The 27,017-nt window shown below is 35.2% G+C and overlaps 1 protein-coding gene across 1 annotated transcript in view; it reads left to right on the top strand.

The window, feature by feature from the left end:
* Positions 1–27,017, top strand: part of htt (huntingtin) — a 131,193-nt gene that overhangs the window by 71,307 nt on the left and 32,869 nt on the right. The window contains exons 19-25 of the mRNA XM_072523043.1: positions 1,462–1,693; positions 1,902–1,971; positions 2,030–2,209; positions 7,448–7,701; positions 7,781–8,180; positions 15,434–16,182; positions 24,049–24,303. Coding sequence (XP_072379144.1) covers positions 1,462–1,693; positions 1,902–1,971; positions 2,030–2,209; positions 7,448–7,701; positions 7,781–8,180; positions 15,434–16,182; positions 24,049–24,303 — 2,140 coding nt within the window. The remainder of the gene's footprint in view (positions 1–1,461; positions 1,694–1,901; positions 1,972–2,029; positions 2,210–7,447; positions 7,702–7,780; positions 8,181–15,433; positions 16,183–24,048; positions 24,304–27,017) is intronic.

Here is a 27,017-nt window from a genome sequence, read left to right as displayed (position 1 = left end):
TGGGCTTCATCTGTAAATAGTGTCCTGTATAGCGTTGGTCGATTATTGTTAATCCATCTACAAAATTCCAACCTATCGATCTCATCTCCAGCATGTAGTCGCTGAACCATTTGAATGTGATATGGGTATAGATTATTTTTTTGTAAGACTCTACTTACTTTTGATTGAGTAACATTGAGTTCTCGACTTACTTGTTTAGTGCTTATTGTAGGGTTCATAGTAACGGCGTCCATAATGTGATCTTCCTGCGCTTCATCTACATGTCGCTCTGTTGTTCCACTACGAAAAGTGCCATTTTCTCGCAAATAATTAAAAACTGACCCAAATGTTGGATGACTGGGAGTTCGACGATTAGGAAATCTCCTGCGATATTCTCTACTAGCAGCCCTACCATTCCCATTACAGAATCCATAAACAAATATTATGTCTGCATATTCTGTGGTCGAAAACTGATGTGGCATTTTGAACGAAAGTAACAAAAGCTCTACCAAAACTAACACAATGTACTTAACGTAGATATGACAGAAGAAATATGTATTCTTGTACACATAAATAACAATTGATAATGACAATAATGACAATGGGTATAAAATATCAAGAAACGTCAAACGGTCAACGCCAACCTTCATTTTAAACTTTTTTAGATTTATTTTTATTTAGTACAGTTGATGCAATGTATTATTATTTGACATAAAATTTTAATCATTTACAATCAACAAAAACTAACACATACAAGAGGTTTGACTTTTTAATCAATTTAATTTATTATTTATCGAAAATAATGCCCCAATACGATCTATGAGTAAAAATTTAAAATTGAAAAACAATCGATTCTATCGTAGAGATAATACAAAGTGACAGTAAAGATGTTAATTTTCTACGTATTAGATTATGTTGTAGGAACTCATTTTAATTAAAATGTTTGAAATTTATAACATTTGTTTAAATTAATACCTTATAATTTGATACTTCATTATGGTTGTTCTATTTTTGGTAAGATTTGATCGTTCACTAAAATTTTAATAAAAGTGCGACAACATTGTCGCATATGTCGTTTTCATTGGCTATTTGTGTAGTTTGAAAATCACTTATTGCATTTTTAAAAAAATATATACAGGGTGTAATATTTAATACGAATCCCTAAATTAGTTTTTCCAAAGCCAGTCCTGGAATTTTTTAGTTTAGCTAATACCAGTCGAATGCTTGATAGTAGTGTACTGTATCATGCAAAAATTAAAAAAATCAAATGAGCCGTATAAACACTACAGTAAAATGAAATAAATGGTCAATTACACAAATCACCCTGTTAATTAATAAAGAAGAGGAGTTGACATTTTTTAGTGGCCACATGATATGCTCCCTGAGGGACTCTACATATGGTAGAAGTATGTAAAGTTCTTCATGACTCACCCTGTATACATATACTGAATGAGTGATTTTAAATATTCATTTTATTTTTAGGTGGTCATCCCAAAGTCACGAAAATTGCTGCGACAATTTTAAACTCAAACATTCCATTCGATGAAGAAAACTTTGTAGAAATGAAAAGTATTAACGATAATTTTTTAACTTTGGCAGTGTTTTATCCAATTTTAGGCTCACAGTGGTGCAACTTCCTTATATTATTAAATTATAACGACAGAGTATTCTGGCAACGTGCTTTTCAATGCAACGAGCTAGAAAGTAATTTAAGGTACATTTTGCAATAACGATATATATATATATATATATATATATATATATATATATATATATATATATATATATATATATATATATATATATATATATATATATATATATATATACTTTGTAAACGTCAATTTGAAAAATTTGAATTTTATTATATACATATTAATATTATCAATTAGGTATACTATTAATTATTGAAACATTTTTAGAGTCAAAAATCCAATTTTAAATTTAGAGGTTATGAAATATGGAAGTACCATATCCTTTTGCGATTTTTTGGTAAGATAATACTAATAATTTTTTATGTACAGCCTAATATGATCTAATTATGTTTAAGAGTGAAAATATTCCCGACATTAATAGTATTTCTTGGTTTCTGGATACAAATTCTTCACTTTTAATTGACTTACATCATGAACCTCCAGTATCAGAATTTTTAACATTTGTACATAGATCTGCACAGCTAAGTCAACGATTTATTTATAATATATATGAAGCTGTCAAACAGTCTCGATCTGTAAGTATGGTTCTATTTAAAATAATAATTAAATAATAATCTCCCCACACGAATCCTTACATAAAAAAATATAATAAATTATTATTATTATAGACGTCCGTTTTTTTTTAACGGACAACATGCCGTCTTTCTTAACCTTCGGTAGGGCGCAATACAACTCCTAAAACGTTCAGGCGCAACGCATCTGTGAGATTAAAAATAAATTTCTGCCTAAACTTAATAACAAATATTTCTATTATATGAAAACTGGACTATTCAATTTAAAATGGTTATAATATGAACTAAAATTTTTAAATAATCACATAAATAATTAACACAAAAAAAGTTATTTAATCATCAAAGAAAAATGTTGTACAAGTAGATAAAAACAAAAATAACCGTATTCTTTGCCTTAAAAAGTAATTAAACGTACCATTATTATGTAGACACTTATTAAAGAAAGGCGATTTAATAATTTTTGACACAGCATATGTAGTTGAAATATCAAACATTCAGGCCGTTTAACTTAACGTATAGCTAATGACTCCCGTGGTTGAGGCTATCACTTAAAATAAAGAAAAAAACATTCAAATTCTATTTAATTATAAAAGGCAATAAGTACAATATTGTTACCGGTCTTATTAGGGTTTTATATATTTGGCATTTTGTCGTCGCAAGAAAGACAAAATGCCAAATATATAAAACCCTAATAAGACCGGTACTCACATATGGCTCAGAAACCTGGACACTTACTAAAAGAGAGGAAACGTTGTTAGCCACCTTCGAAAGAAAAATCTTGCGACACACATATAAGGGCACAAAAGAAAACGGAATATGGCGAAGACGATACAACTCTGAACTATACAAAATATACCAGGATCCGGATATTATAACATTCATCAAAATAGGACGGCTGCGTTGGATAGGACATGTAGAAAGAATGGAAGAAGGCGAAATACCAAACAAAATATTCAAACAGATGACAGTAGGAAAAAGAACAAGAGGAAGACCGAAACTGAGATACTTAGAACAAATAGAAAATGATATAACAACCTTAAAAATAAAAAACTGGAGAAAAAAAGCACGAAACAGATCGGAATGGAGAAGAATCCTAGAACAGGCCAAGACCCAAAAAGGGTTGTCGAGCCAGTGATGATGATGATGACAATATTGTTACAAAGTTATTCTGTACAATCAAGCTCGCATTGTTGAACATTATTGAAAGCATTATCGTAACACTTATCACACACCATACGCGCAAGTTCTAAACAGAGTACAACAGAAACACATTTTTCATATTTGTATTTTGAATATTGAACCTTCTTTAGAGACACACATTTTGAAAAATAGCATGAAAGCACCTCCTGATTTTGTTGTGGAGTAGGTTGGAATTGACGTAGCTTGAGCTGTAACTCAGTAGGCATTCCAACTGTTTGGATGCTCATTCTTTGGAGCTGTTCCAAACACAATTCGTGGACCAAAGCTTTTAAATATTTTCGTCTTCTATCGGTTCGTTGAATTTTCTCAGAATCACGATTTGAATTATATATCATTTGTGAATTGATCTGGCAACATTCAGTAAAGCGAAGAAGATTACCAGTGGCCACCGTCGAACATTTCTACTAACATTGTAAGTCGCGCATAATTTATCGACTGCGTCAACTCCTTGTAATCGAGGATCATTATCCTGTTTCTGGGTCAATTGCGTCATTGTTATGCATGCTTGATATCAACAGTACCTTTTTTTTTGGAACATAGGAAACCTACGAGCCTCCATAATTATAGAGAAGCAAATTACTGCTTACACCTCTAGCTTTTGTGCTAACGAATTCAGGAGGAAGTTGCCGCTTATGTTTTCGTAAGGTGCCTAATACAGACAATATTTTTTCTTTTAGAGCCTTTAATAGTTCAACACTGGTGAACCAATTGTTACATGTGATGTTACGCCCTGTTCCACAAGTCTCATAACCACATCTTTTGGCTTATTTCTGAACATATAAGGACCGTCCGTCTGTTTGCCTGCGTAAATCTCTAAATTATGTTTTAGAATCAACCGAAGCATAAATTTTGATTCCGTATTTATTTGGTTTTGATGGTATATATTGGATAAAGGAACATCTGCCTGAATAACTCTTTTCATTGTAACTTACACATAAGTCGAAAATTTCTCGGATAGCTGCCAATTTATAGCAATTCATTATCACGTCTCGGGTCTTTATGTCATCTGATATAAACTTTGTCAAGATGAAACATCTCTACACCAAACCCGTCTTTGTCATATAATTCTTCTAACGACAGTCTGTTGCTCCTGAGTACCCCAGCAAGGTACAGCAGCCCAATACAAATTTTTTACTCAACCGCGTCAGTACATTTTGCATCCCTTTGCCCTGCGTATTTTGCTTGTATTGTCTCAATATAATTATTTGTGTATTTCACAATTATTTCAATTATTGTTTCTGAAACTATTTCATTACATTTCCATCTCTTTCACACGGTGATTAGGCAATTCTTGCATCTCCAATAGTGCCAGACACATGCAGCAAGACATTGTGCGCCACTCGCGTAACTTTGGCATAAAACATATTGATAATAAGGGAGATGGTCGGTTTGGAGAAGTCCCAGTTTCTTAGCTAGTAATTTTGTTCTTGTGGCATTTTAAAGTAATTACTATTTAAATGGGAATAAGCCACAATTAAAGGTTAAAGTAAGTTTATTGACGTTTCAATTGCCACTTCGGGAATCGTTCTTAAAATACAAACATTACTAAATTAAAAAAATTAGGAGAGCCGTGGCATATGCCGCTCTGATGAGACCTAAAGAGGTTGAAATACGTATAAGAGGCTTGCCGCCGCCCTGCATCGAAATAAAAATCTAATACCATCATTATGTTAAACAAATTTTGTTCTTTTGTTGATTTCCGAAGTGGAAATTGAAACGTCAATAAACTAACTGACTTTAACCTTTAATTGTGGCTTATTCCCATTTAAATAGTAATTAGCTAGTAATTTTTGAATAATCTTTCCTACTAAGTCATGACGTTTGAAAATAGGTTCTTAAATTAGCAACATACTGCACTGCGTGGATGACGTTTTTGTACCTTTGTGAGAAGTGTTCTTACTTTCCGCTAGAGACTTTACATTAATTACACATAATCCATATACAACACAAGATTAAGCTTCGAATTCGATTATCTTCAGTTTCGATATTGCTTTCACCAGGTATTTGAAGATAAATTTTAGTCTTCCGCTACGTCATTATATGCTTTAAAAAGGCCACTCACTATATTATCATCGACTTTATACATTTTCAATATATCTATAGGCCATTCATGCGGCCCTGAATGAAAGGCCTTCTTGTAGTCAATAAAAGCAGTAAATAAGTTCCTTTTTTTGGTGTATGCTTGAGTAGAAATGACTGAGTCGATAATAAGTTGTTCTTTGCAACCCATGGAGCCCTTAGCGCATCCTTTCTGTTGAGGCTTTATGATATTGTGTTGGTAGATACGCTGGACTACACAGGATGTGGTCAATTTGTACAAAGTGGGAAGATACGCAATTGGGCGGTACTTGGGTGGATCTTGGGTGTTATTTTGATCCTTCCGTATTAGATAAGTGGTTCCCTGTGTAAGAAATGATGGTATTTCCTGTGGATTAGTGATAACATGATTAATCAACATTAACAAACACTCATGAACACTCCAAAACTTCTTTAGCCAGAAGTTTTGAGCTTCTACTAGTCCAGGAGATTTCCGGTTATTTGATTCCAGAATCCAGATTTCCAGAAGCTCTTTGATAGTATTTGAGACTTCTTCAGTGGCACAGGGTCCATAAAGAATATTATTGTAATGTTGACAGTTGTTCGTTGTATTTTCAATCCATTCAGCATTGTTATTATGAGTAGCCAGTGTTGAAAGTGTATTTCCCCAAAACTCATGAATTTCTTCTTGGCTTAGGTATGATTTATTTTCATTTTCCACACTGGAATTAAGTTTCCTATAAAACGCCTTCTCTGCGTGCTCAAAAAGTATATTGTTGCATTTCCGGTTGTTGCTAACTTTGTATCTCTTTAGACGGCCTGAATAATCGAACATTTTTTTTATTGTGTCCAGGCATTGTTAAGTGTGTTGTTTTCTGGATCATGTTGTGAGTGTCTTAGAGTGTTCAGCAATATTTCTTCAGGTTTCTTAAGGATTTTTCTACTTCTTACTTCTCGGATGTATTCTGTTATTTGTCCAATGTCCCTACCTACCTTCCTTATTATTATTGTTATTATTATTAAAAATCTCCGATCAATTTTTGAAGTGAAAACTTCTGTGGTAAAACTCTGTGATAATTTGACTATAAAAATGAGTTCCCTATTTATTTATCTTTTCTAAATCTTATCTAAATCTTTATATATATATATATATATATATATATATATATATATATACATGTTTTTTAGACCTGCCTATAAAAATCTTCACTGCTCTCGAGACTCTCACGAGTGCAACAATATTTTTTTTTATTTAGTACCTCCTGACATGTTTTAATGATATTTCGTAAAAAGTTTAAGTAGCTCAATCAAAATAACTTGTAAAAAAGAGTTTTTTATTATCATCGAAGCTATTTATTCCTATTTATTTAATATCCTGCGTAAATACTTATTTCAAGTTGATGATGTTATTAGATAAGGTTGGATAATTATTTTGTTTCCAATTTGTATGTATCATATCGACGGTTTCAGTCGAATTTTACGAGAGCTTTCTAATAAATTAAACCTTATAGTTATTTTTTTCCAAAATAAATTCAACAATTATTTCACTACAGGGAAGTTACAGATGTCCACTCTACAAGAAAACTTTAAAATAGTTTATAACAAATATTCGTTGTGATCTCTGTTTATCTCAATAAGTTTATCTTAAAAATAATACAGGGCCGAAACTAATCTTATGAATAAAACATGGCCATAGTTCAAAAACCATCAATTCCTCATATCTTTGCATGTCCTTTCCCTGAGTTGATAACCGCAACTATCGCTTGCATTTTATGATTACAATGTGTCTAGAAATGGATCAGTTTAAAAAAAATGCCGACGATTTTACTTGGCGCTTTGGTGGTAATTTCACTTGCACTTCTACTTGGACCGGTTGTGACTATAAATATGACAGACAATATTGTTTTACTGCCAATATGCTTGGTCACTTGTATGTCATTATAACAGATTTAAGTTGTAATTGATTACTACCATATATAAATTATTTTGTTTATTTTATTTCAGTCCGTTTTTAAAGTGAGAACACTAAAATGCATAGAGAATTGTCATCAATCACAAATTGGCACTGTTTTAAATCTTCTAATTCCTCATATGCTTAAATTTCACCAAGCATCTGTCTCCAGAAGAGCTTCTAACATAGCTAACAGAAAAATTGAAGAATTGTTAACTCTGTCAATGGAGGAAGTCAGTAATCAATTGTCAAAGGAAGAGTTAGTCAAACTGCAAAGAGATTTAGTAAATTGTAATTTAGTTAAAAAGTAAGTTCTCGATTTTTATACTTAACATTTTTCGTGTTTTTGTTTTTTTAATAAAAACTACGTTAATATTTCTTTTTAGGAATGAAACCCTAGTTAGCCTTCTGAACAAATTGTCTGTACAGTTTTACGATCTAAGTCCGATAGAATTTGAACAGCGACGTGTAGTAAATCCAGAATATATAAAAAAATTAAAAATCGACAGAAAATGGTACTTAACACAAATTCAAAATAAATATAAGGACTCAAACATCGGCAGAGAAATGGCCGAGTTGTTATCTAAATTAGAGTACAACGAAATCGTCAGTTTTATGTCAAGTAGTGGCTTTAATAAACATAATTTAAAAGACTGTTTAAGATTAGGTTTAATTGGTGTGGATAAATTAAAGACAAATGACAGATGCGATTTGCTAAGAGCAAGCATTGACTGTCTCCTAAAAGACATTTCTAGTGTAGTTTGTAAAATTCCAGAACCGCATCAGGTAAGTGAATATTGTTTTGCTAAGTTTTGTTTAAATATCGAAATAATAAAGTTGGTTGAAACAGTAGAAATGATAATGCAGTAACGCGAAAGAAACAGTACTGAAACTGAAACATAGGTGTCTCTTTGTGGGAGCTGCCATACCCAAATTAACTAGTATAGACCTCTCAAGTAATCCTTAACAATTAATTAGCAAGGCCTAATTGTTAAAAATAGTGTTTAAGTACAGAGGAGAAGGTGGTGGAACATTATTTTCGCTCATACGGAATCGGCCGACGTAATGGTGCAAGTCTGCGATACGCGTGCGATCAATTCACACAACGGTTTAATAAACGATCTCCAACTAAAGCTATGATTTTGAAGGCTATTGAAAAATTCAGAAATGCGGGTGAAGTATTGTGACAATGAATAGGAAACTCGGGGCATCTCAGGACAGTTAACGATAACACTAACCATGAACGTGTTTTTGAGCGAATCTTGGAAAATGCAAAAGCCAAGGCAAGGACAGCGTTGCATCTTGGCTTAAAAAAAACTTCATTGCAAAGAATCCTGAAGGGCCTGGGTGCATTTTCATATATGATTCAAGTGCATAAACAATTACATCCTCGGGATTATCGCAGTAGAGTGGAATATTGCGCCATAATTCTTAGGTTACAGTACGAAAATCCTGAATTTTTGAAAAATGTTTGGTTTTCAGACGAAGCAAATTTTCATTTTTCAGGCCATGTAAATCGTCCCACAAATCGATTTCGGGACTTTGCCAAACGTTCAAGAAGTTCCTTTACCTAGTGCAAAAGTGAATGTCTGGTGTGAAGTTTCGGGACACGGAATCATTGGCCCGTACTTTATCGAAGAAAATGGTAGACAAGTCACATTTAATCAACAGAGGTCTATACAAATTTTAACACGCTTTTCAAGACCCATTTTTCCAGCAGAACGGGCAACGTGCCAGAATGCTGTCGTAACTCGTCAATTTCTTCAGGGACATTTTCCAGGCAGATTCATTTTACGATTTACTGACTTCATTTATCCTTCACATTCTCCAGACCTCACATCTCCAGACGCATACATTTGGGGCATGGCTAAAAGGTTTTTAAACTGGCACCACAATCCTTTAATTAATGGGACCTGAGACAACCCTTATTTCATAACCTTACAAGACACTTGGAACATCGGTATGAAGTCTGCCTTGAGCGAGAAGAAGCAAATTTAGAAAAGTGTCAATAATATGTACTTCTTAAAAAATAAAATAATTACAAGTTCAGTACTGTTTGTTTTGAGCTATACTGTACTTCTCACAGTAACAAACAAAACATTAAGCGACAGAGCCCGGAACGAAGATAAGGCGCATTGTATGCAAAATTGAAGGAATTAAAAAATGTACCAAGGATACAAAAAATGAGTGGATTAAGCACATAACCACATAGCAAAAGTACTAATAAAAATACCTAAAGATGTAGCATCCACTGGAAGTAGATCAATAAGAAAGTCTAAAAAATGTGTTCAGTCAATATAGGAAACCGAGGAATAATCCGAAGGATAACCAGACAAAAAATATATTTTTCCTATAAAGAAACGTGCGATAAAAATACTAGAAATATTACAGCGTCTAGGTGCCCGAAAGTTAGTGCGGCAATGTCATTCTTCTTCTCCGAATAAATGGCAATAATGGATTTCTTAACATTTCTAATCTTACTGTCTGAGGGACTCAACAAATTAAGTTCTCAATACTGTGACAAAGGAAAATATCAAATTAGGGAAAATGCCGGTGGTTGGCTGTATACCATAGTTTCAAAAAACTTACAATGAAGTAAAAACTTCTGATGTAAAATGTTATATAATTATTAAAATTTTAAAAATTATCCAAACGGATAAAAATTATCTTCAAAACGTTTTCGGTCCAGTCGGACCATCATCAGTGAAACATCTTGAGAGTAGTTGAAGATAGCTACATATCTAGGTATAATAAACTTTAGGTTACATGAAAAACATTAAATTTTAAAGATATGGTAACACGAGGTCTATGTTATAGGATCACTTAACGAAAAATATTTATCCCTACTCGAAACAAGGACAACTTGGTCCAACGGTTGAAACCGTTGGCTGGTTATTATTATAAATATAAGTACGATAAATAGGGATAAGGAAAGAAAAGCTCAGATGATAGGGGAAGCTGTCATCTCCGACAAGACACGTGTCAACGTCTAATAAGGAATGTCTTATGGGTATATATGACTATAGCATACGTGTGAATAAGATATAACCAAATAAACAAGCGCTGAACACCCGCGAATCAACTCCGTTCAAGGGAATGCACGTATGTCATTAACTGTAGAACTGTTGGTTGAACAAGATACATACACATATATAAAGAATACCCACATACACATAATGCTCAGTTGGTAAATCATACGTCTGCACCACAACTGACTCATCATATGGTGAACTTTTTGCTACGATTACTGCGCTCTTCATTCCCGAGGTGTAACACATTCCTGTCCAAAGAATGCATAGTACAGGAGGAAACGTGTTGCTTAAGCGATACCCCAAAGAGCAAGTAAAGGGAAAACTCTGGGTGATTATGGCCTTGGCACGGTATGGGTGAATTGCCGTGACAGTGTTTTAGTCCAAACTCGTGGGAATAATGTAGATACGAGATAAGAACAGATGGTCTAGAAGAGGATTCAGAAATGAGTAATTCTTCTGAACCAATAAATAAAATGTAGAGGGCACGAGAAGGTCTCAAAGACTCCAGTCGGGGCTTTTAATATCGTAAGGCAGGTTTCACAGAACTTACTGTTGCCATGAGAGTGTTCGATTTCTTCTTGATACAAGAAGCCTAGGCTTGTATAATATTTAATAGATGTACAATAAGCCAATGTAGTACGACAATTGCAGAATTGACGGTTTCCAAGGAAAAAAAGGTTGTATGAAAATGTACCAGAAGACAGAAGACATTTTTAAATAATGTGATTATCATCACAATCACAACCAATAATTGTGGTTTCATCCCATAAAAACATAATATTTAACCCTTTAATCGGTAATCCCGCCATAAGGCCGGCATTAAAATAACCGAATTATTTTAAAATGTAAAATTTATTTCCCTCACATGGCCTACACCACTTTTCGGCAAGAATAGAGTCGACCAACGGTAACGGTTTAAAAGTTGTAGGTTCAGTTACTTGAGAGATATGTTCAGTAACGTGGAAGCATGTAAGTGAATCGTACGTAGAAATTATTGCTCCGGAACACGTGTAAGCAAACCGTAGAATAGAATAGTTCTAGTTGTCCAATTGATTTCATTTTTTTTGGTAAGTACTTATAGTATTTGTTTGATAGTTTGCTAGCGTATTTGGCGAAAAATATAAAATTAGTGCTGTTTTTTGAGTGTTGAGTGATACCCGTCTTTTTGCTGGCTTGTCGGTATACTGTAAAATAAGTCCTTCGCGTATTTGAATAAAAGTACATATTTGCATTATTTATACTTTTATTATTTGTACATTTCTTTCTTTCTATCGTAGAATATGGAAAAGAATAGATCTTAAAGACGAAGAAAGTATGGTGCGAAAAGGTATCACGAGCTGACAGACGAGGAAAAAAGGACAAAATACGATCTTTTCACAATAACCGATGAACAAATCGACGAGATCATGAACTCTACTCTTGATTCAAATGACGAGTCAGTTTACGAAGGTGATGATGATAGCATAGCCAATCCGGATTATGACTACAAGACGGATGTGCTCACAGCCGAGAACGATGCGATGATTTCTTTTTTAGTTTACGTGAAAATATAATTGATTTGGAGCTCTCCATGAATCTTCCGTTGGAGCTAAGAAATATAACTGCTGTTAGTGAAGGTTTAGTGGGAGTTTCAGAACCACGTGCAAATATATCTACTTCTGAAACGACAACATTAACTTTGCCGGAACTTATAATATCAGAAACTATATCACCAGAAGTTTCAACAACTGATCCGGATACTCAAATGGATGTTTTAGTATCACCCGTACCGTTAGCATCAAAAGAACCAATTGCAACAACTTCCACACAACTAGCAACAACTACTAAATTCAAACCAAACACACAGGTATGTTAATAAAACACGGAAATTCATAATTCAATACTAATTTTTTCTCTTTCTTCTTTCAGGCTTGAATGCAATTGACCAAAATTCAGCAGAGTTTACAAAAATTGTATGGCAAAAAAGTCAATGCAATTGCATGTCAATGAACTCGCATTTGGAAACACTACATTGCCGTATACTATAAAAAATCTGAAGACACCAGTGGAGTATTTTTGTTATTTTTTTACGAATGAACTCATCGACTTGATTGTTTGTGAAACCAATCGTAACGCACGTTTGAAAGACATAAATACACAATTCAACTTTGATGCAGTGCAGATTCGACGATATGTCCGAATTATATTATACATGTCCATTTTTCGTTATCCTAACATGAAGTCACACTGGGGACAATTTGGATTTAGGCAAATTCCTCAGTGTATGCCATTGAAGAAATTTGAACGGATAAAAAAATATTTGTGTTTTGCTAATGAAGCATAGAGTATTCAAAAAGAACAACCTGGACATGATTCGCTTTTAGAATCAGGAGAGTGGCCAATAATTTAAATGAACGCTTCAATTCGGTTCCAAAGAATGCGCGGTTATGTGTTGACGAGCAAATGTGTTCCACAAAAATGGTGCACCATTTACACCAGTACATGCCGAACAAGTCCCATAAATGGGAAATAAAAATTGTTTGTACTGTGCGATACCATGGAATATTCAACTGGGAATAAGCCACAATTAAAGATTAAAATACGTTTATTGACGTTTCAATTTCCACTTCGGAAATCGTTCTCAAAAATTTCCGAAGTGGAAATTGAAACGTCAATAAACGTATTTTAATCTTTAATTGTGGCTTATTCCCAGTTAAATAGTAATTAATTTAAAATGCCACAAGAAAATAGCTTCAGAACAATATCATGGAATATTCGTACCAGTTTGAGATATATAATGGTGCTGGAGATAACATCATCGTGCCAGGAACACCAGAACTCGGAGCTATCAGCAACGTTGTTATTCGGTTGTCACAAACCATTCCAAATTTCAAAAACCATATCGTATATTGTGACAATTTTTACACATAGTTTATTTACGAGCTTGTGGAATCTTTGAGCTGGGACAATACGTGCAAATCGAATTCCCAATTGTAAACTTCCGCTGGATACAGATAGAGAAGTCAAAGACGCAAAACGGGATACGCAGTGGAGTATATAGGTTGTGCATATGGTGTGAACCTTACCCCTGTCCTCTGGAAAGATACCAAAAACGTAAAACTTTGTTCAACTTACGTTGGTGTCCAATCATTTCAGAAATTGAATCCAGACAAACAGATAGCAAAAACAACAACAAAAAAAGAAAGAATAGATTTATGTCGACTACTTCCAAATAATTCGTGAGTACAATTCGCACACGGGAGAAGTTGACCTCATGGACTCTCATATGGGACGAAGTGGACTGCGCATTAAAACAATGGATGCAATGACACGCATCTTTTACCATTTTCTGGATATGGCTGTCACAGATGCGTTTATTTTGTATCGCAGATCATATAATGAAGATGCTGCGAAAACAGATTTCAAAGAAGAAGGAGCTTTACAAGAAAAAAAAAACATGAGACTTTTCCAATTTCGTGTGAAAATTGCAGGTCTGTGCTCTTCTATTCAGAAAAGACCCATTCAAACTCACCGCTCACTACTAATAATACTAATGCTGGTATAAAGGCAGCGCATCCTGTTACAAGACCTACGTTACGATGGAGTAGATCATGTTCCTGAATGGATTCCATGTCGTAAAAAGTCCTGCAAATACTGTAAGAAATCGGAAACACACACTTTCTGCCCGAAATGCCAACTGCATTTATGTTATTCCGGTGCCAAGAATTGTTGAAAAGACTACCAGTCCGTCGTTAATGTATTTCGTTTATTAGTATTTACCTGTTAATTTTTTTTATCAAATTTATATCAATAAAAATTTAAATGTTTTTATAGACAACAAAAAAGCACTAGTTCATTTTTCCTTGTAGAACGATATACCGGCCGTATGGCCGCCATTCTTCTTTTTCTCTTTGTGGCTGACGCAATAATGATATCGAAAAATTAACTTTGCATTCGTGTTTCACGTACCAAAATTACCCCGAAACCAAAATAATCAGAAAGTTGAACCAACTATTTCTATTTTGCCGATTAACACGTTGCCTGCCGTAGAGGATTTTGTAATACTTTCCGTTCACGCCATAGTAACCGAGACGGCATCACAGTTACATTAAGGTGATTTGCAGAGCATTTTTTTTGGCAGATGGCAGGCAACGTGTTAAAGGGTTAACTTAGACATGCCACAAGAAATGAAATAAAATGAATGTATATCAAAATAGGTGAGTTGAGAAAAATAATATGAACGTACAGTGGAAGAAGAAAGTAAACAAATTAAAATCGTCAGTGGTTTGTCAAATAAATGCATTGGACTTTTTTTTCTATCGAGCAAAAAAAAATATGAAAGTTATATTAACCAGTTAATAATAATAAAAACTATAAAAAAAACATGTCCTATAGAAAAACCCAAGAAATTAACGTAGGGCCGATATATCTTCCAATGCAGCAAATATTGAATATTAATATTGTAACGTATCATGTTCTTACAGCTGCACGATTGCTGTAAGCCAATTGGTTTTTAGAGAGAGCCTGTTGGCGATATATGCTCCCTTTCCCACTTCTTCCTACATAAAACATTACTCCCACGTAATGGTATATAGTTCAACTAAAATAGGTACCATTCTTTTTGAAAATATGTTTTTTTTATTTTTAAATATTATTCTACCAAAATCTCAACTTGCCTCAATTATATATTTTTTTCGAAATTAACCAAATTTTATGCCCGATCTGACAAATTTATTTTCTATTTTAATAAATCATAAATTAAAAGGTATTCAGATTTTAAATGCAATTAAAACTTGTCATGGTATCTTTGAGTATATCGACGAAAGCTTGTGGAAAAAAACCGGTTTTTTATGCATAACTTTTGCAGGTATAAAGCAGCTCTTTCGTAAATGACGTATCGTGGCGGGATTACCGATGTAAAACGCTCTCTCTCACTTGTTTAAAAGCATATCATTTAGTCCAATGTAAAATCATGATTCTCGTATGTATAAAAGAGATATTTTATAACAAATTAGTTTTATTTTTTAGGTTTACTCTCCAATAGAAAGAATTCCATCAGCTCCTGAATCATTATATACCAAACAAATGACCGAACTTTTTGACAATCACGAATTTTCTAGTTTACTTTATAGTGTGGCAATGTCTATACCTTTATTTTCTAAACATATTCTTGCAAATTCTTCCTATGAACTGTCCAACACTAATTTAGAAGATCTAGCAAAATTTTCTGTTCTCTGTTTAGAATACATGCGATTTTTAGAATCTGAGAACGTAGATTTTAGAGTTCACTTGACGGATATATGTTTAACATGTTGTGATACCATATTAAGAAACATCAGTACCTGTAACTTTTTAGAATTAGATTCCAATGCTAGTTGGTTGTGTTCTAGTATAAATAGTGTGTACAGTCTTGTAAATACTTTATTAAGAAGTGATAGACCACTTTTAACAGTTCCCAAGTACAATCTAAAAGAAAACGAATCTTCGACACCAATGATTCAGGCTACACATGAGTTATATACTTTGACCTGTTGGCTATTCGAATTGAAATTGTCTAACACGACAAAAATACCCGATTTTTTGTTTAACAGAATCAAAAGTTTGACATTTTGTTTGGCGAGGCTGCCGCTAGTTAATTCTTATGCGTTAATACCTCAACGGGCTTGGAAAACAGGCTGGCAACCCGATACTATGGATGGGACCTTTGGTACTGTTGTGGCAGCACTACCTATAGATATGTTACAAGATATAGAAGTTCTTCAGGAATATATTTTCAGGTTAGTTAATTATGTGTAAAGATTCCTTGAGTTGTACATATCGCAATATTTTATACATTTATACAAAAGTAAGTATACTAAGAAATAATGAAGAAAATATATACCTAGTTACTACTTATAATATACTAGAGTAACTAGTGTATTGGTGAAAGGTAGGTGACTATAGGTGAAAATATGTAGTTACTACTTATAATATACTAGATTAATTAGAGATTACTACATTAAGGCCTACCAACACGCGTATACAGCACGTATGAACTAAATCGTAAAAGATATTTTTTACCGATATTATCTATAGAAGTATTCTTTTTTACAGAAATTGAGCGTAACTTGTCTATGCAGGCACGTGCCGGTAACGGCCAGCATTATCAGAAAGAATATTTGCACTGTGCTAGCAGTGTCTGTGTATATTCGTCAAGTGTATATTAAAGCTATTTCACTAACGCAAAAAACTAGTTCGTCTCTGTCTCGCTACGATAACGCACTGAAAAGAACTGCATGTTCTTAGCAATGCCTGATATTATTGTTTCGTCCGTAAATCGACGTCACCGTTGATTGAATAACCCAAACAATCAACGACGTCACTAAATGATGACGTCAGGTCCACGACATGAATTACCTTTAACAATGCGCTTAGGCTGAATTCTCATCATCACTTTTTTCTTATCTTCATTATTTTTTTCACTTTTTAACTTTTACTATGACAAATTTGTATAATGGAGATCTTCTTCTGTGAAATTACAAGATGTGGCGTTTAACTATGACCTAACTTGTGGTCGCAATATAGGCACAGCCGAACTGCTCGTGTTGCTTTTAGAAAATTAGTTCTAGTTTTTGTTTCTTGGTGAATTTTAGTTCTTAATCTGGTTTTATCCTATACAGCGTTCCACGTTAAGAAAATAACATTAGGCTTATGGAGATCAGTGTTGCCAAAACTCTTAGGCATGCGGTTTACTAGATTGTCGATATATTTTTCGAATTTCCATTTCAATTAATATTTAACTGTAAAGTCAGAATAACAACTGAAGAACCACAAAACCTTATTATCATTATGTAGTCTCAGAGAACGACATAAAATCGCTGACATACGTACACCGTATTATTTTAAGTTGCAATTAGTAATTAGATATATGCATTCCAAGCGGTCCGTTTATTTGCTTTTAAATCTTTAATAGCCGGCAAAGTGCATGATTTAACTAAGCAATATTTTCTACTGATTTCTATGATTCATGGTATATGATATTCTTACCGAAAAACAAATAAACTATCGTTACTATAATTAAAATAAGATAAAATAAAATAATCTTTTGTAAATACTATTTATTTAAAATCATTTTCCCTACTTTTCATCTCTTGTTTCGAATGGGCACTTTTGGTCAATTACGTTAAAAAACATTAATTTAATTCATGTCTGTGAAAACGAAAATACAAATTATACAACCCTGAATCGCGCTTGTGTTCATCGTGGCATCGCTGCGCTTCTATCGTCCATAAGAAATACATGGGTCTATCTCCGCAATGTTATTTTTTTAACGTGAAACGCTCTATAGTTAGCAGCGCTTCTTGTGATTGGCCTGTACGCTTATAGATAGGTGGGGTTCTACTCGTCGGTCTTGTTGCCTGATTTATTTTTGTATTCTTCTTTAACACCGTTTTCCATGTTATTGGAAGCTTTTGAGCATCATCTCTTTGGTTTAGATTGTTGGGATTTTTTTATATTTCTATTGCTGATCTGAATTCACGTTTTCTTTTAATTTTAATGTTAGCTAGCATTATAGTTTCGTTTAAGTTTATTGTAGATAAGATTGTTCAATTCGATCGCAATATCGATGACCAATATATCACAAAGCTCTCTTAAACTTCTGGGTGACAGCACATGACTCCCTAAACATCTCTTCATCTCACTCCAAACATGTTCTATGGGATTGATATTTCGACTGCGAGCAGGCCAAACAAATCATGCGTACCTCGTCAAGATACTCAGTAACTATCCCAACAGTGTGGGGGCATTATTATGCATAATTGTTGCGTCGTCTTCAAGAATAACCATAAACGGCAAAACATGGTCTTCTAGAACCCGTGTCAGGTACCTATGCACAGTGAATGTCCCACTAACTCTGTGCGATCGTCAAACGATATGTCTCCCCATGCCATAACTGACCCTCCACCAAATGGAAGTCGCTCGACAACCTATACTTGAGCATCTCTCGCTTGGACGTCGCCACACTCTGACACGTTTCTCGAGTCCGTAAGACAGAATCTCGATTTGTCGGAAAACAATACACGACTACAATCCTGTATTGTCCAAGCCAAGTGTTCACGGGAAAGCGGCGGTCCAGTTACTCTAGTTCGAAAAGATAAACCAGCAGCATGAACTCGCCTTCTAACTGTCCTCTTACTTATGTTTACATTTCTCATTTCTTGTAGATGATATATATTGTTAAAAATAATATGAGGAATTCAAATTTTCCCGGCCATGTAACTTTCTCATAGACAAAAAGGTACGGCTTTCTTTCTTGATTGTTGTTAAAATGGATTTTGAATTTACAGGAATAATTAACTAACATCATCATCATCATCAGTGGCATTACAGCTCGGTATGAGCCAAAGCCTTCTTCAGAACAATCTTCCATTCGCTCCTGTCTATGGCAACTCTTCTCTATGCTTTAACTGCGATGGATTTTAGATCATCCTCTATGTTATCTTGATACCTAAGTTTTGGTCTTCCTCTGGCTTGTCTTCCCACTGGTCCTCTTCGGTCGAAAATTTTTCTGATCGTTGCTTCTTTAACTTGCCTAATTACATGTCCTATCCATCGAAGGCGTGCTAATTTAATACATTTTACAACGTCAGGTCCCCCAAAAATTCTGTATAACTCAAAGTTGTAGCGCCTACGCCACAAACGCTGTTCTTGGAGTCCTCCATATATTTTCCTTAAAATTTTTCTCTCGAAACGTTTAAGCAATTCTTGGTCGTTCTGTGTAAGTGACCACGTTTCTGACCCGTATGTTAACACTGACCTTATTAGTGTTTTATATATGGTAACTTTAATTTTTCTGGGTAGTTTTGGGGCCATCTGTTTCCTCAAGCCATAATAGCACTTATTGGCAAGCTTTTCTTCTTTTCATTTCTTCGCTGACATTGTTGTCTTTGGTCAGCAGCGAGCCCAGGTTGACGAAGGTGTCCACACCTTCCAGTTCCAGATTATCAAATAATACTCTAGGTATCTGGTTGCCTGATCTAGTACAATACATTTGGTTTTCTGTGCGTTTATTTTTAATCCCATTCTCAGTGCAGACGCCCTTAGTGATCGAAATGCTTCGATCAGAGATTCTGTGGACCTAGCAATAATGTCTATGTCATCTGCATATCCGACCACTTGTACAGATTGATTAAAGATGGTGCCATTCGTATTAATATGGCACTCTCGAATTTCGAATTACTTTTTCTAGTGCAAGGTTAAATAAGAGACACGACAGTCCATCTTCCTGTCTCAGTCCATTTTTACAATGGAAGGGTCTTGAAAAGTCGTTTTGGATTCTGACTACACTCTCTACGCCTGTGAGTGTAAGTTCTGTTAGTTGAACAAGATGAAGCGGTATTTGAAAATCTACCATAGCCTGTAGAAGTTTTTGTCTGTTGACTGAGTCGTATGCGGCTTTGAAATCCACGAATATGTGGTGGGTGTCGACTCCGAACTCAAGCGTTTTCTTAATAATCTACCTGACTGTGAAGATTTGATCCGTTGTTGATTTATTGGGTTGGAAACCGCACTGATAGTTCCCAACTATTTGTTCAGTATAGGGGATCAATCTTCTGTGCAATACGTTGGACACTTTTTATGCCACGTTAAGTAGGATGATGCCTCTATAATTATCACACACCATCATATCTCCCTTTTTGTGAAGACTAAGTTACTAATTTATGCATGTGTTTAAAAAGGGTGTCACCACCATTTTTAAAGAATTCGGCAGGAAGATTGTCCAAACCGGGGGCTTTGATATTTTTCAGTTTTGAAATGGCTTCTCTAATTTCTTCTTCGCTGGGGGACGGCTCTTGAGCGTTTTCATCCATTTCAGGCAAAGTAATTTCTATTCGGTCTTCTTCACGACTGTCGCTAAGCAGTTCTTCAAAATGATTCGCCCACCTGTTTAGTATCTGTTCTTTGTCACTAATTATGGAACCATCCCTGTCTTTACATGCTGTTATTCTGGGTTTGAATTCTTTTCTGCAGCTGTTTATCTTCTGGTAGAATTTTCGTGAGTCTTTTCTATTGTGGTGGTTATCAATCTCGTTTAAAGCGTTTTCGTATGGCTCTTTCTTATGGCTCTAATTAACTAACATACTGTTCAATAAATTCTCTCCGTTCGGCTCGCGGAGATAAGAATACGGCCCAGGTCAGAAGGCTCTGCCTGTCGTAAGAGTAATGGGTAGGAATTGAGAGGTGGAGAGCCGTCGCTTGAGGTGTCGGGTCTGTAGAAACGCACTCGAGACGTTTAGTCGTCACGGTCACCGGTCTACATTCCTAGTATCAAAGACGAGACTCTCGGGGCCACTCTACTCTCATTCCAAGAGAACCAGGCGAGGTTGAACGAGCTGGGCCCGTACACACCTCTTTTGGCCTTACACCACCAATCGTGGTGTCGGTGTCTTGGCACGTACCCGCCTGGAGATTTAAGAGCGGTAGAGGAGAGATCCTCGGCGGCCACCTGTCCGCCCGTGGGAGGGGATAACGGATAGGTGAGGTAATCGCAACACAGGTACTACGGGGGAGGTGGAGCCCCGCGATGCATATGCATCGCGCCACCTTCATTTTGGTGTCGAACTCGTAGGGGCAGTGGAGTCACTAACGGTCGTATGCCGAAAGGCCATATCTAACTATATAGGAGGTTAGAAAATTATTCTAATATACCTATTCTACATAACTGGGCTGGTTGACTTCATAATGCTAGAGGATATTTCAATAAAACTTTACATTTTTATCACGGCGCTACTCGTGATTTGACGCATATGAGGGAACAAGAAACTTTTTCATCGGTATAAGTTGTTCTAAAACAGACATATTACGATAATAGGCATACGATACAGATCTGCCATCGGAGAAGCCGTGTTTATCTATTTTTGAATAGTTGTATCGAAACAGAATATATATCTGAGTTTTGTTAATGCGAACAAAAAAAAATGTTAATTATGAACAAAGTTTTTCCAACGGCAAACTAAAGCATAAAACATGGCATTAAAAGTAACATGTGATACATTATTTCTCTATGCCACTTTTAATGCCATGTAGTATGTAGTTATTAACTACTCAGAAATTTGCTTTATTCAGTAAACTAAGATCAACTTTTTGTTTTTTTATCAAGCGTCTCTTTCAACACTTGATGAATATTTACATATGTCTTTTCTTATGTTTCAAGTAAGATTACTATCATAGCTAATTATTCAGCGGAAAATTAAAGTACGTAGATACTCATGTTAATCAACAATGGTTTTCATGTCTGAACAAGTTCACCGTTGTGCATAGTCAAACCTATACGAAGTACCATATTTCTCTATTCATCTTCTTTCATCACTCGACCAATTCAGACAAATGGTTAGACTTTTATAACAATATACAATTATAAAATTGAGTGTGTGTGTGTGTGTGTGTGTGTGTGTGTGTGTGTGTGTGTGTGTGTGTGTGTGTGTGTGTTTGTGTGTTTTATTGGCACTGGTTTTGACAACCAACTGGCCAGAATTATAAAATTACAACTGTCACAAAGTTACCCATCATTGCTTTATTTTGGCAAGGGCGTAGTTTAATTTAAATCTATAAAAATCATAAATATTTTATTTATTAGAGTATTAACAGCCGTGTCACAGATGATTTGGGAAGAAATCGTACTTTCATTAACATACGAACCCAATTTGGTACATACTTCATTCTTTAGTTTAATAATTCGAAAGTGAGTTATTTTATTTTAGATATCAACACCTAATTGTTAGTTTTAATATAGTCGTTTTATACAGTTGGTAATATTTTGAAACATACATACAACGGCAAGTCATCGGAAACATACAACACAAAAATTCCTACCACACCTTATTAATAGCTGAAATAAACTTACTGTTGCAGAATTTTCAATTGAAAAAAAAATGAATAATCTGAATAATGAAAGTATACATTCATTAATTTTAATTAAGAACATTTTGCTTGTAAATATTAATCTATAAACGACTAAACATTTTGCAGTTTTATTTTGTTAATAAAGTGCATATCAATTATTTTTTACGAGGCATGTTTTTTAAGTAAGTACCGTTTTGCGATTCCGCCGCCGCAGCGCTACGGTTGGCGTTCCGCGCATGAGCGCTGGTTACCTACATTACTTGTCTACGCACTGACGCCATTACAGTCTGATTCTTCATTGTATACTTGTTTACTCCAGTGTTTAAGATGCCTCCAACAATTGTGAGTCACGCTGATTGTGAAGTACGGGCTGTTATACGATTTCTTAGTGCTAAAGGCGTAAAACCGATCGCTATTCATCGTGAGATCGTTGAAGTTTACGGACAAAACATTATGAGTGATGGAATGGCAAGGAAATGGGTGAGAGCATTTAAAGATGGCCGCACAAATGTGCATGATGAAGAACGGAGTGGGCGTCCTTCGGTCGTTAATGAAAATTTGGTGCAGAAAGTGGACGAAAAGGTGAGAGAAAACAGACGCTTTACAATTTTATCATTGTCCGACTGCTTTCCTCAGTATTCTCGTAGTGTTTTGTATCGCATTGTTACCGAGAACTTAAATTACCGGAAATTGTGTTCACGTTGGGTTCCAAAAATGTTGACGGATTTGCACAAAACCCAACGTTTAGGCAGTGCATTGACTTTCCTTGAGCGGTACCACAGTGAAGGTGAAGATTTTTTAGACCAAATTGTTACTGGTGACGAAACGTGGGTGGCCTACGTCACACCAGAATCGAAACAACAATCCATGGAATGGCGACATTCATCATCACCCAAAAGAGTGAAGTTTAAGCATACAATTTCTGCCCGGAAAATCATGTGCACAGTCTTTTGGGACAGAAAAGGAGTATTGCTAGTGGAGTTTCTGCCTTGTAATGAGACAATCAATGCAGCGTCTTATTGTGAGACATTGAAAAATCTGCGTCGTGCAATCCAGAACAAAAGACGTGGCAAGTTGAGTAAGGGTATCGTTTTGCTGCATGACAATGCCCGTCCACATGTGGCTAATCAGACCAAAGATCTCATCAAATCATTTAAATGAGAAACTCTAGATCATCCTCCATACAGCCCTGATCTGGAGCCCAGCGACTACCATTTGTTCCAGCACTTGAAGAAACACCTGGGCGGTCAGCGTCTCCAAGACGATAACGAAGTCAAAATATTTGTGATGCATTGGTTAACAAGTCAGGCGGCATAATTTTATCAGGAGGGTATTCAAAAACTGGTGCCACGTTATGACAAGTGCCTCAATATTCACGGAAATTATGTAAAAAAGTAGATTAAGGTACAGGCTTTCATGTAAAAATAAAATTATTGCCATATCTTTGCACGTCTTTTTTTAATTCCAAAACGGTACTTACTTAAAAAACACGCCTCATACTTTAAATTACAATTAATATTGGCTATAAGCAGGTGTTCTTAGTTGTATAGTAACTTTCAGCCACTTCCAATTGAAGACAAAATTTGACACGCGTAGTTAAAAATTAATTACTAAGTTTATTCTTCTGTACTGGACAGTTGGGACTGAGTTCAGTGAACACAATATACCTAGGTGTTCATTTTGAACAGCTACTTTTACTTTTAATACTAACATTTGGATATACCTTCTAGTTTTTTTTAAATAATTTTAACATATTTTAGGATAAATCTATTGGGATGGACCTCCAGGCAGCAGTTTGAAGAAACATGGATGTGTTTGTTAAGTGTTTTGTGTGCCCCAACTGAAGAATTAGAGCCGTTGGTATTAAATGATGTTCTACATGCTTCCACTTTAGCTATTAAATCAATTACAACCCTTCTCCTACAAACCCTGGCCTTGCCAGTAGTTGGGAATCCGAATATCTCTGAAATGCTTCATATTCCCAGGAATTCAAACATCAGCGAGTGTAGCATTGGGTAAATATTATTATATTGTTTATTCTGTAAATTTTTAAATCCACTTAAAATAAACTTTACCTCTAGGATGCAAAACATGAGTCTGAGAGACTCAAGCATACATTTACATCATCGTAAAATGTGATTAAATCCATTCCAATCATTGCCTATTTAGGAATGCGTTTTTGACATGTATGACTGTTTGTTAGTGTATACAAATTTAAATAATATGCACAAAAAAAACTAAAAAAAAAACAGTTTCCGTTCATACCGCTGTAATGCATATGAGTCCGGGAGACACTAACTCAAACGAGTATTCCAAAAAAACTTCGAGTTGTGATGATATGGCTTGAATCAAAATAATTCAACAATTAAAACAGCAGATACATCATTTAGTAGCAGAAACAACTTTGATTGGAGATTAACGCCTCCTTTACAAGGAAGAACAAAAATTCACAACATAATTCGTTTCACGGCGGGACCGAAAGTAAGAAACGAAATGTTGTTTCCGAAAGATGCTTGGGATATATTTTTGTGACTGCTGAAATGGTTGAAAAAATAATAATATGTACCAATAGAGAAGCCAACCGAGTATTGTAGGTCAAGGGAAAGGTATGGCGAGAAAATTGAAAAAGATGAAATTAACGCATTTTTTGGCTTGTTGCTACTGGCTGGTATCGAGACGAACTGGGATACCCCTGTCAGAGAGTTGTTCTTAGATAAATCGTGAAACCCACTGTATAAAGCTGCAATGGCAGTAAATCGTTTTGAAAGTATAAGACGATTGATCCGATTTGACGACCGATGAATGCGTTCAACTAGGTTTGAAACTGACAAATTTACTTATGTCCGATATGTATGGCAGTTGTTTGTGAGACAGTGCTGAACAGTTACTTGCATTTAGAGGTCGTTGTAATTTTATTCAGTACATGCCATGTTTTTAATGTGACTTTAATTTCCCATTTTATTTGTTTCCTTTTTTTTTCTTCCTCCTGGGCCCGTCTGATCAAAAAGATCGCCATTATCACTGAAGCTAAAGCTTGTTGTGTTTGCTGTCCATTGTTGTTTCCTACACCTAGTCTAGAATTTTTGTACCCTGCTTTGTACAGGACTCCTCTTGGTTGCCCACTCCAGTTTGTGTCTTTTGCGATCCAGCGCCTCACAGTTACATAATACATGTTTTACAGTTTCTAGTTCCTTATGACAGAGTCTGCAGTTAAGGTCTTCATTGTAAATGCCTATTTTATTCAGGAAATCCCTTACTGGTGCATGCCCGGTCAACATTTCTGTTACTGTTCTCAGTTTGTTACTGTCCATGTGAAGCAATTCCTCTGTTCTTTTTCTACATGGTCCATCAATGAAGATTTTTTCATGTGTTTGTTTTGGGATTTCTTTGTTTTCCTTAAACTAATTGTAATGTAAATAAGAAAAGATTTTCCGAAATTTTTGTAACTGCTAATAATAACAGTAATAGTTATTCTGAATTACTTACCCTGTCCATAAATAAACCCAACTGACTACCTCACTAAAAGTAAAAACTTTGAAATAAAATTAACTAACGTAAATGTAGAACACAGTTTTTTGCCAATAAAATAAGCTAGCTTGAAACGAAAATACAATTTGACTGTACTCTATACCACTTTCGTATCTTTACGTATGCATGACTCATAGCCGTTTAGAAAATCCACTACCTCTATATACTTATTCTTTCTGTAAATTGAGAATGTAAAATAAGAGCAAGTGAGAATTTGCAAGAATTAAAAGCATATGTTGCTCGTATAGCGCTGTTGGCTTATCCGGAGGCACCAGACAACATATTGGAAAAAATTGCTGTAGATACCTTCATCAATGGGTTGAGAGACAGTGAACTACAGAAAGGTTTACGAGTAGCAAGACCGAAAGTTTTAGATGAAGCGCTCCACATTGCCTTGGAACACGAAAAAGCTAGTCAATCTTCACGGAGCTATCGAGTCAGAACCTCTGAAGAGAACGACTAACAAAACGATAAATGTCTAAAGGAAATCGTACGGAAAGTAATTTGTAACACAATGCCGAAGAGACACGAACCCAGATGTTGGAATGGTAGGTCACATTCGCTATAAATTGCAATACAAGAGTCAGAAAGATAGAACAGATCCAACACTGGGTTGGAAAAAGTCATTAAATACTGATCAGTCAAAACGGCCATGGCTGGCTCAAATGAAACAGAAGAAGCACGAACCCTTCAACATGAGATCAAAGATGACCGGCGACCAAGGTTTAATGAATTTATGTCAAATTACGCAGAGAGAAAGAGTTCTAGATTCGACGTGACCACAGAAGTTCAGCAGGATCTTTTTAGTGTTCCGCATAACGTCTCTCTAGCCCACTGTGTTGCCCAAGATATTGAGATGACTAAAGGAGTCTCGTCCGTATTTTATAAGAAGTTTGGTCGTTTGGACGAGTTAAAAAATCAGCAGCCTAAAGTTGGAAGAGTACTGAGATTAGAAGATGGTCCTCGATCTTTGCTGTACGAGGATAGATTGATATTAAACTAGCCTTTGATAGATGGCGCTACTTGATACGGAATTGGTTTCGGTGTTGACATTTGCCATTCATGACATGACGTCTGTCAAAATTTTAAGTTTCAAAACCAATTAGTTTGGTTTTTACAGCCGTCAAAAGCAAGCAAATTTTGTGTTTTCGGAGAAATGGAAAAAGTCGAGTATCGTTCGGTGATTAAGTTCCTCCACAAA

The sequence above is a fragment of the Diabrotica undecimpunctata genome, chromosome 2 (assembly GCF_040954645.1).
Source record: "Diabrotica undecimpunctata isolate CICGRU chromosome 2, icDiaUnde3, whole genome shotgun sequence".
NCBI lineage: Eukaryota > Metazoa > Arthropoda > Insecta > Coleoptera > Chrysomelidae > Diabrotica > Diabrotica undecimpunctata.
The sequence above is the reverse complement of the archived record's forward strand: the minus strand, read 5'-3'. Positions and strand labels throughout refer to the sequence as shown.